This window comes from Balaenoptera acutorostrata, chromosome 20 (assembly GCF_949987535.1).
Source record: "Balaenoptera acutorostrata chromosome 20, mBalAcu1.1, whole genome shotgun sequence".
NCBI classification, from domain to species: domain Eukaryota; kingdom Metazoa; phylum Chordata; class Mammalia; order Artiodactyla; family Balaenopteridae; genus Balaenoptera; species Balaenoptera acutorostrata.
The window spans coordinates 55430036-55446890 of NC_080083.1; the positions used below are offsets into that span (position 1 = coordinate 55430036).

Here is a 16855-nt window from a genome sequence, read left to right on the forward strand (position 1 = left end):
TTTGCAGCAACATGCATGGACCTAGAGATTATCATACTAGGTGAAGTAAGTCAGAAACAGAAAGACAAATACCATACGATATCACTTATATGTGGAACCTAAAATATGACACAAATGAACTTATTTACAAAACAGAAACAGACTCACAGACATAGAAAACAAACTTATGGTTACCCAAGGGGAAAAGGGGTGGAGGAGGGATAAATTAGGAGTTTAGGATTAGCAGATACAAACTACTATATATAAAATAGATAAACAACAATGTCCTACTGTATAGCACAGAAAACTATATTTAATATCTTGTAATAAACCATAATGGAAAAATATGAAAAAGAATATATATACGTATAACTGAATCACTTTGCTGTACACCAGAAACTAACACAACACTGTAAATCAACTATACATCAATAAAAAGAAAAAAGTACTGTTTGGTGCCCCCAAAATAAACTTAAAAGCAAAACATATACTGTCTAATAGCACTTAGCTATGAATATGATAGGTATCCAGATGATCTCAATGTGTTTATTTTTTCCAATTATCAAAATAAAAGCACAACATTAACCAATCCCTGTTAGAGAATTAAAGGATAATAGTCAGAAAAAATAGAGGTATACACATCTTTAAGTAGATCTTTATACTTAAGATATCTTGTCTCTGTTAATAAATCTTGAAGGTCAAATGTTTAGCAGGCCATAGTTACTTAAGCCCTAGGCAAACAAGAATGTCTGGAGTGCTATGAAGGGTTTCTCTTCTCTTCGTTCTTTGTATTTGAAACAGTCACATGACTGATCCATGACCCAACGGAATCCAAAACATGCCATGATTTTCCAAAAATATTCCTAATCCATGAAATTTTTTGTCTAATAGAGAGCAAACTGAGTATATGTGACAATAAAAATAGCAGTTTTGCATATTCTTCTTCAAATTAAGCTGTATTTGGCAGAGAACTGTTTTACTTTCCAGAGTGTAAAAAATAAATTCGTGGACTTCAGAAGAGCATTTGATATTCCAGGGACCTGCAGCTGTCAGCTTTTAAAGATGCCATGTGTTTGCCCACATAAAAGAATGTAATGAGCTATGGAAATATTATCCGGTCTCATGAACCAGAATAAAAAATCCATCGTCAGTAGGCTGATAGTAGGAGTTGGTTTACTCCATCAGGAAAATATCTACCAAGCACTGCTTATTAAACGCCTAGATACAAGTTGTACCTCACAGACCTTGACGTGTTCGGTTCTCTGTTTTCTCTATCACTTCCCTTCCTTTATGGCAGGAGCCCCCATTCTGCTTCAGTGCATGCCCCCCAGCTCATCATTCTACATCTACTTTCAGATGCTCTTCTTTCTTTGTTAAGAAACTAACAGCGATGGCAATCATGAGATGTAACTTTAAAGATCTATTCTGAATAGGTGGAATGAAATACAGTGGTTGAATTCCTCAAGGAACTTGTCTTTTGGATCTGGAATCTATCAAATATAAAAGACCAAAAAAATAAACCTAGAGAGATATGCACTTATTTTTGGTTGACATAATAGTAAAAAACTAGACTTTAAAAACGTACAGTAAACACAATAGCCAAAAGGTGGAAGCAATCCAAGTGTCCACTGATGAATGAATGGATAAACAAATTGTAGTGTGTATATCTATATATACACGCATACGTGGGATTATTCAACTTTAAAAAAGGAAAAATCTTTTGACACATTACAACATGAACAAACTGTGGAGACATTATGCTAAGTGAAATAAGCAAGTCACAAAAGGACAAATGTTGTGTAATTTCTCTTATGTGAGGTATCTAGAATCGTCAAATCTATAGAGACAGAAAGGAGAAAAGGGGTGGGGCGTGCCAGGGGCTAGGGGTGGGGGAGGGGGAGTTAGTGTCCAATGGGGACAGAGCTTCCGCTTGGGAAGATGTGAATGTTCTGCAGATGGATGGTGGGGATGGCTGTACAACACGTGAATGTACTTAATACCACCGAACTGTACACTTGGAACTGGTTAAAATGGTAAATTTTATGTTATGTATATTTTACCACATTAAAAAAAGTACAAATCTACTCCACCTGAAAATTAGCAAATAAAGCCATACAAATAATTCAGTTAAGACCAGTTCAAGGAAGCACATGCTTGTTAATATAATTTTGCTATCACTAAATAAACTCAAGAACAGCAGTCTAGAGAAGGACATAAAGCAAATAGTCTCCTTTTAGTATATGTTCAATCCTGCGAAAGAAAACAAAATGTAAGAGTCTCTGTTACACAACTGTTAAAGAATCTATCCTTCAAAAATTTTTAAATTAAAAAAAGTTATAACTGAAACCAACTTCCTCTCTTCCTATTCCATTTACTACAAAGCAAATTAAGGACATCTAAACCAGTGGTCCTCAAACCTGAGCAGGCATCAGAACCATCTCCAGGGCCTGTGAAACCAGACTGCTGGGCCTGCCCCCAGAAATCCTGATTCAGTAGAGAATCAGAATTTAGACTGTTAGAATTTGCATTCTAAACCAACTTTGTGTTCAGTAAAATGAAGATAACATGCATTCGGGGAAGAGCTTTCTCAATATTAATAGCATACATCCTGCAATGTAACCATCTCTTCAATCAGTTTACTTCTTAAAATATGTACCTGCAGCTTTCAGTTCTGGACTTGGTTTTTAAAACATATATAGGCATTAAACTAGCAAAAAGAAAAACACACATTTTATGATTAGGACCACCTTATGTTACAGAGTAAATTATTCATTAAGAAAAAAAGAGTCATGTATCACCAACCTCTCAGGTTTAAACCTATAGAGATCTCAAAAAGAATTAGAAAAATTAGAATACCATTCTATCAGAGTCAAGAATTTTTAAATGAATTTTATGTTCTGTAGGAGAACCACAGAAACAAAATTTTTTATATACTTGGTATTCACTGCTATGGGAAAAAAGCCACTCAAACACCAAGTAATACATAAACCAGGACACGTTTGTCAGTCAACTATAGTAATTATAGGCTTCAGTTCACTGAACATAAACTCTATTTTACTCACAAAAACCAATTTGCATCAGATTCCTTCAAAACATGATATAAGTATAAGCAGTAAATCCAACCACAAGAGTATGTTCCAATGTGACCTTTTGTTGAAATTTTCACTGCCAGAAGCAGAGTAATGCAGGAAGCGAGAGCACGCATCCCAGGACTCGCTTATTCTTTAGACACATCAATTTCTGGGGCCTTCCTCTATGCTCAGGGTAAAAAGCAGAACATTTGGTTCCCACCCTCAAGACACTCGAGTGGAAGGGAAGGTGACAAGCCTAGCGACCCCGGCAAGGCAGGAACCAGGGAGGTGACAGTGGGACACCAGAGCCCAGAGCGGGAACTCCTCTGAGAACAGGATCTGACCGGTGAGAAGGATGGAGAAAGGCCCTCCAGGCACGAAGGCCAGGAAGCAGAATGGCACACTTGGGAAGCGGCCAGTGACCCCACAGAACTTGAGCGGGGAGCACGTGCGGGTCTCGCCTGCGGAGACGAGGCTACGAGAAGACCTTAAGAGGCAGAAGGCGAAGGGCTCCGGGATGGAGCTAAAGGGTCTGGATTCGTCTCGGAGGTGAGGGGCAGCCACTTGAGAAGTTTAAACTAGCAAGTGACATGGTCAGATGTACAACTGGGAGACTCGGCGGCAGCAACCCTGAGAAAGAGCGGGTGGGAGAGACAGGGTTGAGATGCAGAGCCCGTAGGTCACTGCAGGGACCTGGACGTGAAGGGACGAGCTGTGATCTGAGGCTGAGCCAACAGGGTCAAACGAGCAGATTCAGACCCAGGTCAGAAGACCTCCTCAACGGGCGAGGGTCCAGCCATCACCAGGGCTGAGGGGGGAGGGGGGCTGTCAGGGATGTCTGGGTTCCGGGTCTGAGGGTTGGGTACGTGGCAGTGGCACTCATCAGAAGCAGCAGCTCAGAGGAAAAGTAGAGCTTTTCAGAGGAATTTTATTGCGTGTGTGTGTGCGTGTGTTTTTTCTGTTGGTGCTCTTTGTGGGGCAGGAGGAAGGTGTGGACTCCGTTTCAGATGCACTAAATCTGTCTTGGAACGGCCAGGTGGAGATGGCCTGGCAGGGAGCTGGCTGGAAATCTGGAAGCTCCTGCGTGTAGGCTGAAGATAAGCTTTGAGAGCTTTGGTTCATAAAGTGACAGTTGAAGCCACGGGTTTAAATGAGGCTGCCCAGGAGGAGATGTCGGGTGAGAGAGAGCTGGGTATTCCTAAAATAGCATTAACTACCAATTAAAACACCTGTGATGTCCAGAAAACACAAAATATTCAACTAGGGGGTCTCAAAATAGCAAAACAAGTTATCATTAGAGGAAGAGTCCATCTGTACCCAAGAAGGCAAGGAGGTGGGTGGAGTAACAAAAGCAAGGGCGACCAGAGGGAGGGCCAGAGACCCGAGAGGAAGAGAGCTACCACCAGCCGTCTAATCAAACATGCGAGACATTTAGAACCGGACACTTATCAATCACTCAGATCTGCACTATGCATGTGAACGGTGCACTAGGGATACTCTAGTGCAAAAACGTGTAGGAGAGATCTATGAAATACTCGTGGCAGACTTCGGAATGGAAAAAGGATTCAGTACATATCGCGATATATTTAGCAATTATTTTACAGAGTGATAATTACATAAACCTACATACGTACATACGAAAAACAAAAACAAGGCCAGTACTCCTAACGTCAAATCGTACCTTTCAAGAGAACTGTAATGCGATACATGCTTTCTGTTGCAACATGTAAAATTATTCCACTAGAAGTATATTAAATTGTCAGTTTCACTCTCGCACAGGTTAAAAATCAAGATAGAAGGATCAATTATCACACCTGCCGACGCAAATCCTCTCTTCAGTGAATTTCTCTGTGGGCACTTCCCCAGCTAGACTGACATCCCCATCCGGGGCTCTAATGAAAGGAGCACAAACAAAGGACTGGCCAGCACCACTGCCACCACCCGCCCCCACCTCAGCGGTCCCCAAGCGCTCACAGCAGAGGCTACATAGAAACCCTCTTAATCACACCTGCCAGTAAATTAACTCCTTTCAACTGCTCACTATAAACAGCAGAATCAATGAAGTGGGTTACAAAGTAACTTTAAATGGAAAGACCCAGTTTAATTTGGGAAAAAAATGTTTTGCATCCTATTTGCAACTCAAAATTACAAAGGATAATCATGGGGATGAAAAAGGAGCAGCCGGTTTTAACCACTCACTTCAATCTCTATCAGCGAATGTTTAAACAGAGCTGCTAAAAAGTAGATGAACTGATTGGTCTGAGGTCTGCGCTTCCTCCCTGTGCCTATTTGCCGTAATGAACAATTAAATCAGCAAAAGGTTAAGGTAATTGAAAAGGACAAGTGACCCAGTTTCTGTAACAAAGCCATGGCAGGAAAGGAAACAAAGGAAAAGGAGGATGTGAGGGAACAGAGGAGGCTGAAGAAACATAATAACCAAATGCAAAGGTTTATTTGAAGCAGGATCCAAACAAGTTGTAAAAAGACATTGTTTTAGGGGCTTCCCTGGTGGTACAGTGGTTAAGAATCCACCTGCCAATGCAGGGGACATGGGTTCGAGCCTTGGTCCGGGAAGATCCCACATGCCACAGAGCAACTAAGCCCGTGTACCACCACTACTGAGCCTGCGCTCTAGAGCCTGCAAGCCACAACTACTGAGCCCACGTGCCACAACTACTGAAGCCCGCACACCTAGAGCCCATGCTCCGCAACAAGAAAAGCCACAATGAGAAGCCTGCGCAAAGCAACAAAGAGTAGCCCCGCTCGCCGCAGCTAGAGAAAGCCCACGCACAACAACGAAGACCCAACACAGCCAAAAATAAATTAAATTTAAAAGAAAAAGACATTATTTTAGACAGCTGAGAAAGTCTGAACATGGACTTGCTATTGGATGACATGGGGGAATTATCAGTACTCTTGTCGGGTGGATAATGACACGGAGGTTACCTTTTAAAAAGAAAAAGGTCCTTATAGTTTGAGGTGCATGCTGAACTGTTTTGGGATGAATTAACAAGATGCCTGAAATCAGCTTTACATACACCAGCAGCGGAAAAAGTGGGGAGAGCAGATGAAACAAATTGGCAAAATGTTGATGCTTTTGGAGCTGGGCCATGGGTACCTTTCTCTCTACTTCGGTATGCTTGAAATTTTCCATAATATAGGGTTTACCTGTTTGGTTTTTTAGACAAAAACAGGTAAATCAAAGAGACAAGGAGCTGAATCAGATCCTGCTTTATTTCTTCTTGAAATATCTCCTACTGAACCATAACTGTCTTCACCCTAGCACATTAAAAGTAATTCAGAGTGCATAATGTATTGGGAGAGTGGGTTTAAGAGAACGGAAAAGGCCTGGTTCTGTACAAAACAGTGTACAATGGAAGTATACTATAATTGCTCATTTTCAAAGCTAAGCAAGTCTGACTACAATCCCAGCTTTTATTAAACGCAATAGCATTTACACTATGGCATTCAAAAACTTGATAAATAAAAAGAGTACAATCTCCCCCACTAAAAACTGCCCAGGATCCTTAATATAACATTAGAGAAACTGGACCATTTCCCTTCACTCCTAGACTGAATAAAACTGGGTTTTTTTGTTTTGTTTTTTAATTTTTATTTATTTATTTATTTTTGGCTGTGTTGGGTCTTCGTTTCTGTGCGAGGGCTTTCTCTAGTTGCGTCAAGCGGAGGCCACTCTTCATCGCAGTGCGCGGGCCTCTCACTATCGCAGCCTCTCTTGTTGCGGAGCACAGGCTCCAGACGCGCAGGCTCAGTAGTTGTGGCGCACGGGCTTAGTTGCTCCGCGGCATGTGGGATCTTCCCAGACCGGGGCTCGAACCCGTGTCCCCTGCATTGGCAGGCAGATTCTCAACCACTGCGCCACCAGGGAAGCCCTAAAACTGGTTTTAAAGTTAGCGACCCCAAAATGCAGACTGCTTATTCCTTTGAGTAAAAACAAATTCTGTTGCATATTAGGCTCACTGAAGATCTAACAAAACCTCAATTAATGAAAAAGATGTATTTCAACATCACACCTAACCATCAGAAACTTGGAAACTACAAAAGGGTCCAGGGATAAAATCTAGGATGAGAGGAAGAGGATGTGCTTCGAAAAGAAAAGCAAAAGATGGAATGAAAATATTTCATAACTGAAATAAAGGTAAAAACCCAATATGCATGGGACTCAGGTCAGAGGAAGAAAACGAAATCCGAGGAAAGGGGACTGGGGCTGCCAGTATCTTCAGGCAAGGAGGAAGGGGTGGGTGAACACACAGGGGCTTCAGGAGGCAGCCACCCGCCTCGGAGCAAGAAGGCAGAGCAAGACGGGCTCCGGCAGGACCCCAACCAACAGAGGAACAATCTGGAAACGGATGCATGGGGAGGCCTCCTTGGGAAGCGCTCTACCGCCCGGATTTCTGTGCACCTCGCCCCCACCCCCGCCCCAGAAAGAGCCAACTTGATTGCCCTTGGGGTGAGGCTCCCCTCAGACTGTGCTGCGATACACGAGCCTACCCCGGGGTCCCCCACATTATCTCCCCAGCTGTCCTGATGTATAAGCTGTGAATGGATGAAATAAAGCTTAAATATAAATACAAATGTCTATTTAATCTAAAAGAGACACACATTCAGAGTTTATATGCCAGCATATGACTCTGCTGATTCATCTCTCCTTGTATTTGGGAGCGGGACAGGGGCTGGCTATCAGAAAGGGATGGGGGAGGCGGTGGATGTTTCCAGGCCCTGCCTCACCCACCGTCACGTCTGTGGTCTGCTTAATTCTATCACGTCCTCACAACAGTCCCCACTAGTGACTGGCCTAGTCACTAGGTTACAGAGCACGTCTGTGGCGGGGCCCAGCTCTGCACCTAGTATCACAGCAAATCTCTTTCTCCTCCCTTCATCCTCTAGTCTTGGTGGGAAGACATGAGGTATCTGAGGAAAGAGAAAATGAATGAAAAAAAACAGAGAACAAAACAAACAAGAGAATGAAAAGAGCAGAAGCAAATGTTGTTCTGGGGGCCACTCAATCAGCAACCACACGCTTGCAAAGAGGGCTTTTCGGTTACTCAACCTGTAAAAGTACATCACTTAAACTACTACGAAATTTGTCAAATGGGTTTTGCATAATTTATGAAGATGTTAAAAAAAAAAAAAAAAGCCAACTTCATCACAAAAGGGCTTTGCTCCTAAGGGAGGCATTGGTTAACTGAAAGGTCAGAGCATGTTACTTTTTTTCCATGGAGAAAACATAAATCCCTTGTCTGAAGACAGGCCACAGATCTGTGCTTCAGCCACCAAACCCACTTCCCATCTCCTCACACGAAAAGCTCAGGTGAACAAATAGCCACCAGCTGATCAAAGATATCTGAGTGCCTGCTATGTGCTTGGTACAGAAACTGGAGGGAACAAGGGAAAAAACAAAGCCTCTGCCCTCGAGGAACATACCAAATAGTTAGAGAATAAAAGAAACTGATTACCCACCACTGACTACACCGTTAAGGAGGAGTCGGAGGAAAGGGAGAGAAACACGGAGGGCTTCTTAGCAGCATCAGGGAAGCGGGTGGGCCAGTAAGATTAAGATTAGACAGCTGGGGAAGGTGAACATCTAACGCGGGGAAGGAAGTGTCAAAAGAAAGGGTGGGGGGCAGGAAAAGACACGGAGTGGCAAACAGGGACAGCACAGAATAGAGGTAAACATTCATGCTGGGAAGTTTGCATAATTATGAAATAAGCTTAAACAGAGAGGGTAGGACACGAAGGGCCCTGAAGAAAAAGCAAAGCAGTTTAGAACGGATATGACTGATAACAGAGATCACTTCAACAGAGGGCTGACAAGTGGAAACAGTGTCTGGCAGGAGAACACAGTACGGACCAAAGGGAGGAATGTATAAGTAAGAAATTAACAGCTCTGGTCACGCTCTCCAAAGGCTGGACCGAAGGCGGTGCTCAGGAGAGAAAGGGACAGAGATGTGACTGGAGAGCACAATCTAAAAGATGCATCTGCTAGGGATACAGATGGCCAAGGGGGTCTGGGGGCACGATGACAGGACGGAGAGAACAGGGAGAGCGTGCAGGTGCGGAGAGGAGAGAGCGACGTGACCAAGCCCGTCGGACGACAGGAAGCCCACTCGAAATGGGGCTGGACGAGGCAGCGACTCGTGGCGCGTCACAGAGAGCAGTGGGGCCTCTCCTGTCACGCGCTCCAGTGGCAGCTGTCCCCAGATGAGAAAAGGATCAGAGACAGGTCCTCGCCTCCCCCGCCACTGTGACCACAGCGGCCTCGGCCCGTGCCCGACCCCCTGCCTCTGCACGTTACTCTGTTCCATGGACTCTCTCTCCTTCGTCCTCCCTCTGTATCCTTTATGAAGGGGCCATGAACACCAGGAGGGAGAAAGCTGTAAGTTTTAAAATTTGTATTTTAACTCAGAAATTTCAAAACGAAACACTCAAACCCAAGCATCTCGGAACCACAGCTCCCACCTTAAGTCCCTTCTCTGCGGGCACCTCACTAGGCCCGGGTGAGACCACAGATCCTTGAAGGCACAATCCACTGGAATGTTCTGCACTGATTAAGTTCTCCTCCCACAAGTCAGGCAGAGCAGCCCCAGGAAATGTTTCTGGTTGAGCTTGGAAAGGTCACAGACATCTTCAAGGGCAAGAACCCTCATAACACATTCCAGGATACACATTATGATAAAAAGAACACCAAACTCTCTACCTCAGCTGACTGTGGAAGCTTTAACTTCTCTGAGGCTCAGATGCCTCACCCTCAAAGGGGGCTGAGCTGGGGGACTTCTCGACTCACTGAAGCTCCAACAATTGTTCCTGGGCTCACATCTAACAACAGAATGTCCCCCAGATGCCACAAATGCCTCCTGAAACACCTTCACTTCAATTCTGTTTGTTTACCATTAACATTTACATGATTTCTTAATTCTACCAGTATACTGACCCCAAAACAAATCATCAGTTGTCATTAAATCAATCAAAATCAATTAACATACTTGATACCCACTGTATACCTACTGACACAGGCACCTCCTACCTCAGCATATCCTGGCAATCCTAAATTACAACAAAACTCTTGGTTAAAACAAAGGCCTTAAGTGAACGGAACAGCATCTCCTCCAGCGGTCATCACAGGACCCTGTCAATTAGGACCTGGATCCACCTGTCAATACCACAAGCTGATCACCTGAGGAACACTTGTGTCACTGTCACATGCTGTGATTACTGAAGCACAATCACTTTCTGCGGTTCTCAAAAATATTTCTGTTGAAGCTACAGTTCCGTTCTTGCATTAACTATATACCTCTTTGCTCATCCTGAATGAAATGAAAAGAACATTTTTAGACTAACTCTTTTATACCGCTGTTTTTCATCAACAAGGGAAAAAACAGCAAGGAAAATACTGAGGATTCTATGTTGTGCAATTACAATCAGAAAAGCGGCAAGTGACACCACAAAAATCACTACAGGCTTAACGAACATTCTAGTCTGTACCTAATTCTGGAAGGAAAAAGGTAACACATTTCATTTTCAGATTAAAAAATAATTTCTAACAACTCAAAAAAAATTTACCACTGCTTAAAACAAAAGCAAGTGAAAAATCAGTTAATTTTAAAAGATTGAGGGGTGGCTGAGAATTTCAATTTCAATTTCTTCTGTAAATCCATGCATAAAAGTGACAAGGCAAACTGTACCATTCTGAAAACTGTAAAGAAAGGAAAATAAGGAAGCTGAACATTAGACAATCAAAATACCTCTTTATTAAAGCTAGTGTCTGCAGAAGAGATTAGTCTTTGCCTCAAATGATCAGGGTTGCATCAAGATTTTAAAATCGTCCTTAGCATTCTGGAAAACATAAGACACCAGTCTCATGCCTGCCCACTCCACCCCCGGGCATCTCCCGGGCTCACTGCCCTCCACCGCCCCACACAAATCCCCCAGCGCCACCAGCCCCTGCCAACCGAAAAGGGATAGGTGACCGAGCCCCACAAGGAATCCACAGGCCGGCCAGCAACCGACTTCCTGGGCCCAGGGGTAAGGACCAGATCTAGTCTCTCTAGAATCTGAACTAGGAAATGTGACAAGAACCGGTCACTTAGAAACTGAAAGAAGGCAACAAGAAATGCCACAAAGGCAAACTGGAGCCAGAGGGGTTATGACCAGCTGAAAAAGCACAGGAGCTGAAGCCGCAGGGGAGGGAAAGGCAGGAGAGAGCAAAGCAGCCGGTTGGTGGTGGGGGGAGAGGCAGATGGAGGAGGCAGAGTCCCAGGGTGGGGGGCGGGAGAGGGGGGAGTTCCGGGGACAACTGCTGCCGGGAACCACCCTCCGATGCAGGGCTCTTGGAGCTCAGCCGTGGCGCCTCGCATTCCTGGATTTCTGCACGATCTCATCGCACACAGCATGTGTTCCACCGACAATACCCCCTCTCAGGCCGGAGTGGGCCTCTGCTCCTTGTGACCAAATGCCAAACCAGCACCCAGAACATGCAAACAGGAAGCAAGCCTTTCTGATAAGCCCTAGACATAAAATACTGAACAGTCCTAGTATTGAAGGAACATACAGAACTAAAAAATACGCCCCCAACAACAACAAAAAACCCAAACCTCACACCTGACAGAGAAGGGGCACAAGAGAACTTTCTGCGGTAATGGATGGAAAGGCTCTGCATCTTGACAGAGATGCGTGTCACTCTTTAGTCAAAACTGATCAAACTATAAACCTGTGACCATTTCACTGTCTATAAATTATACATCAATTTAAAAAACAGACGCCCTAAATCTAAATTTTTCCCTTGAGAAGACTTGAGTTTTGTTTTGTTTTCCAAAACTAAATTGATCTGGATAAATCTCACAAACGATGCTGAGTAGGAAGAAGCCAGATGCAAAAACACCTGAGTTTCTATTTATACACGGAACAGACACAGAGAAATTCATCTCCGTGTCATAGCCAGAGTCGGGGCTAACTACGCGGGACCAGGAGAGCCGAGAGGGACCCTCATCGGGCCGGAAGGTTCTGGTTCTTCATCTCGGTTCAGACTGACACTTTCATCAGGGCATATTTCATGACAGAGGCATCTTCCTGTACATCCACTTATATTACACCTTAACAATAACATAAAAGAGAAGGGAAAGGAAAGAATACCTTATACTAATCTAAAAGGGATTGGCAAAAAGTTTGTTTTGGGTTTTGGGGGGATTTTTTTGCCTCTAGTGAAATGCTTATTTTGAACCAAACTCTTTAGGTAGTAACAAAGAAAATTCAGACTTTAGTTACCCCATTTGTAGAATTCTAATATGACTCATGAATTTGATATTAGCGGAGGAAATTCATTCAACAGAGTCCTTAGAATCTGGTACATTAAACCCCATCCTATGTGTCAGTTCCACATGGTGAATTCACCCAAATCTAAATGAGCAGCAGAGGGAAAAAACCACTCTCCACATCCCTTTTCTACTTTAACAAACAAAAAAAGAGCAAAATCCAGAGGAAGAATTATTTAGTCACAATCCCACTTCTGTGTTTTTCAAATGGAGAATTAACTGAAATTCATACATTACACTGAGGTGAATTATTTTAAAAATAAACATGCAGATTTTGATTTTCAGAGACTTATAGTTTAAAAACATTTCACAAACTTGATAAAGTTCAAAAGCATAAAAACAGAACAAGTAAAAGTGGAACAGGTCACCAAATTTGAATACCTAAAAAAATAAGAAGCTGAAGAGTAAACTGAAAAGTACTTACAGCCATAATTAATTCAAAGGGGTGTTTATACACCCTCACTGGTGACTGGTATTTTTGCACCATGATTGCAATAAAACAGCAATCCTCTCACACCTGCAAAACACAAACATTTGTGATAAATAAACAAGATGTGGAAAAAATTAAATCTGCATTTACACAACATACTACAGTCTAAGGAATCTCAGTGGGTCATAATTCTATGCACGCAAAAGTCAAAAGACGAGGCTTAATTGTACAAGGACAAGGGAAGGCGATAAAGACAGTAAGAAAAGGTGAAGAAAGCCCAAGTGGAGTGAGGGAAGCAGCTCTGGTCTGAGGGCTGGAGGACTCCATTGCCCTACCTGCCTCACCGCCTCTCCAGGGGCTGCCCTGGGTCCTTTCCAGCAGTGAAATGTCATGATTCCATTATTCTGATAACCCATACAATTAGTTCTTGAATCATTTTCTCTTCAACAACTTCCACTAGAAGCCAAATAAAAATGGTGGCACTTAAAAGATATTAAGCCCAGGACACACAAAAATAAAAGTGGAAAAAAACACTAGTGTGTCTCAAATTATGGGATACTCCTCAAAAGATATTTTCAAAGGAAACTTGTCAATTCCCATTTTCTAAGTGCAAGACCACAACTTCAGGGACTTCCCTGGTGGTCCAGTGGTAAAGAATCTGCCTTCTAATGCACAGGAGGTGGGTTCCATCCCTGGTCAGGGAACTAGGATCCCATGGGCCGCGAGGCAACTAAGCCCACGCACCACAACTACTGAGCCTGCGCGCCACAACTAGAGAGAGAAAACCCGCACACCGCAGCTAGAGAGAAGCCCGCGCACCGCAACAAATATCCCGCCTGCCACAACTAAGACCCCACGCAGCCAAGAATTTAATTAATTAATTAATTAATTAAATATATTTTTTAAAAAAGACAACTTCAGGGACCTATCTTCAAATGGCAGAGACACCACCAAGCACTCTGGCTAGAGGCTCCACTGACTTCTCCAGCCTCAAATAGCTGTAATATCAGGAAGCAATCAACTAAGTGCTGAAGCCTACTTCAAAGTCAGGAATCCTCCTGCCAGGGACACATTTACACACTGGCCCCAGCCTACCTGGATTTTTCTGAAAACACACTTTTATTTGGAGTCCTCTATGGGACTTCACTTCCCTATTTAAAAGGGAGGAAGAAAAATAAATCCAAAGAGCATACCTGTCCTACCGAGGATAATCATTAAGAATGTTATTTTATGCTGAATATGGTAAGAGGATATTCAGAAGTACCAAATGTAATATCCTCAAGGAGTCCAAAGTCTAGCTGTAAAAAAAGAAAACTTTACGAAGATATGTTTTATATCATAAGATTCCTACCTATATTATTACATTTAAACAGGTCTGGAACCTCCTCTGGTGCGTTTCGCATATCTCTCAGAGAGAACAGGTTCTGGCGGAAAACAGCCATATCTGGCACTCTGAAAACTGCTGAAGAATAACTCTGGGAGACCTCAAGCAAGTCATTTGACTTCCCCCGGACTCAGATCCACCTCTGCAAAGCGAGGTTTGGGGTGAGATAATCTTGAAAGACTTCCAGCTCTAAAATCATGAGACTCAGAGACAAACTCCTGAATCCACCACAATCAACTGGAATGCTGCCATTAATCTTGATTCTGGGACCGGCAGGTCCTGGTGCGCTGGGACCGTGTTCTATTTAGCTTTGCCAACCTGATAATGCTGGTGCCCAGCAGGAATTCAACAACCTTTTAAATTTCTAATTAGGAAAATTAATTTTAGGATATCTCCCACAGAAGGAGAGGCTGACTTGATACGGGGTATCAAAAGGGGTAGGGGGAGAATGTAAAAAAAAAAAAAAAAAAAAAAAAGAGGAATGCTCGGTTAAGACTCGGTAACACCCATTCGGGATTCCACTGCCCGGCAGAACCCAAAGCGACTACGCTCAAGAACCTGCTAATTCACGAGCTTCTGAACTCCTGCCAGTTCCCAGCTTCCGATGCTCTGGTCCAAAGAAACGTCCTACGTGGGAATCCGGAGTTACAACCGCCAAGTGGCACCGTGGACCAGGGCAACCTCTACTGCATGACAATCGGTGCTTAAAAATTAGCCAATGGCCAGACCCAGTGAGTCCACCCCGAGCAGGCTCAAGGGGCAGCCGGGCCCTCCGCTCGATCCGGGGGTCCGGCGCGGCGGCTCCTCGGGCCCCCAGCCCCGGCCGACCCGGGGAGGTGCGCCAGAGGCCGGCTGGGACCCCAAACTCTGCTTCCCCCAGGAGGGGTCCCGGGTGGGAATATGGGCGGGTGGGGGCGGGGAGGGGGCGACCAATACAGTAGGAGCGGCGCGGGGGGCGGCGGGCCGGAGGCGGGCGGGAAGACAGTCCGCTCCCGAGTCGGGGAGCCGGGGGGAGCCGGGGAGAGCCGGGGGGAGCCGAGGGGCCGGGGAAGGGCAGGCAAGGCGGGGAGGCGGACGCAAGAGCCTCGCGCCTCCCGGAGGGGCCGGGCCGGGGGCGCGCTCGGAACCCGCCGCGGAGACGCGCGCCTACCTCTTGTCAGAAGGGCCGGGCCGGGGACGCGAGGCGGCGGGGGGTGCTCATGCCGGCGGCTCCGCGGTGCCGTCGCCGTTCGACTGCTGGCTGCGGCAGCCCCGCCGCCGGTTCCGGGGAGTGGGCAGTGGGGCGGGAGCGGGAGGGGCCCGGCGAGGCTCCAGTGGTTGTTACGGGTGACGGGGAGGGCGGGGCCGGGAGAAGGGGCACGCGTGCGCGAAAGCGGCCGAGGGGCGGAGGCAGGAGCGACGACGGTTGCTAGGAAGGGGGAAGGGGTGACAACCTGGACCGAGCCGAGCTGCGCAGGCGCCAACTCCAGGCCGGCGGGCGTGGGAGGAGCTCGGAGTAGGCGTCGGCCCAGAAGCAAGGCAGGTCTGCCCAAAGGCGCCTGGCCCCACCCAGATTTGCGTCACGGGGCGGGCCTAGTGTGAGGGGCGGGGCTCGCGAGTAGCCGGGCGGAGGCTGCCGAGACACAAAAGGGGCGTCCAGCAGTGGCCCCGGGGAGTTCCGCTGACTTGGAACTGGGAAGTCTGCGAGGCATCAAAATAGCCGGGGCCTTCCGGCTTTGCGGGGGCCCAGGGCCGGGCTGGTCTGTCTGATCGGCGCAGGAGGCTCTCCGTACTTCCTCATTTTTTGTTGACTTCTGCGGTGTCCTGACCACATTCTCGCCGAGTAATGCAGATGAGGCAAACGCCAGGGCTGGGGAGGGGCTGGGTGGGCCCCAGCAGCATCTTGTCAACACGTCCGAGCTGTTCGATGGACCTAAGCCAAGTGGATCTGACGTTTCGGCAAGAGCTCCAACTTTGAAGTACAAGTGTGATACACACTGAGACATTTAGGAGTTCTTAAGAGGAGCTAATGACTAGAGAAGGACAGCACGCACGTCCACCCACACAACAAGGATGGTTTTATAGCCAACATACAGTTTCTCCATCAATGTCTCTGTTGTTACGTTTGCATTAGTCACCCTCGGTGGCTGTGCATTTGACGCTGCCAGTGCACAGCACATTTTTGGAACAGTTTCGGAATTTCCTTCAGGGCTAGTTTACCAGCCACACAAGAAAATCATTCATTACTTGATCACACCTTGTTTTTCAACTCAAACCATCATTTTCCAGCTTGATCACCCACCCTGCTTACTAGACTCAGCTAGGGCTGGCTTTTGCCTGTTTGTGAAAATCACATCCACCTTCAAAAGATGGTCCGAGAAAGAGACAACCCAGTAAACAGCAGCACTTATGAAATGGTCTCGCCCCAAAATTGACCTGATCTGATAAGCCTCTAGATGGCAACGGCCAATTTACAAGAAATGGGAACAGAGGAACATGTTAAATAATACCAGGGGGAAATAATCAGCCAAGCATAAATCATGGGAAATACTGCATGACAAACACATTCCTCATCAAAGGACAAAGGAAAAAATAGGGGAAGGGCCACACTATAGATCAAAAGAGATTGAGAAATTTATTGAGCCATACACCTATGATTTGTTTGCTTTTTTATGTAAATATT

The 16855-nt window shown here is 45.4% G+C and overlaps 1 protein-coding gene across 2 annotated transcripts in view; it reads right to left on the bottom strand.

Moving 5' to 3' along the window:
- Nucleotides 1-15531, bottom strand: part of SEC14L1 (SEC14 like lipid binding 1) — a 51545-nt gene extending 36014 nt beyond the window's left edge. Inside the window, exons 1-2 of one of the 2 annotated variants that reach the window (XM_057536163.1) lie at nucleotides 15344-15531; nucleotides 12804-12896 (exon numbers count right to left, since the gene is read on the bottom strand). In XM_057536163.1, coding sequence (XP_057392146.1) covers nucleotides 12804-12866 — 63 coding nt within the window. In that variant the 5' untranslated portion in view covers nucleotides 12867-12896; nucleotides 15344-15531. The remainder of the gene's footprint in view (nucleotides 1-12803; nucleotides 12897-15343) is intronic. The other variant, XM_057536161.1, reaches the window with a different exon arrangement.
- Nucleotides 15532-16855: the final 1324 nt, after the last annotated feature.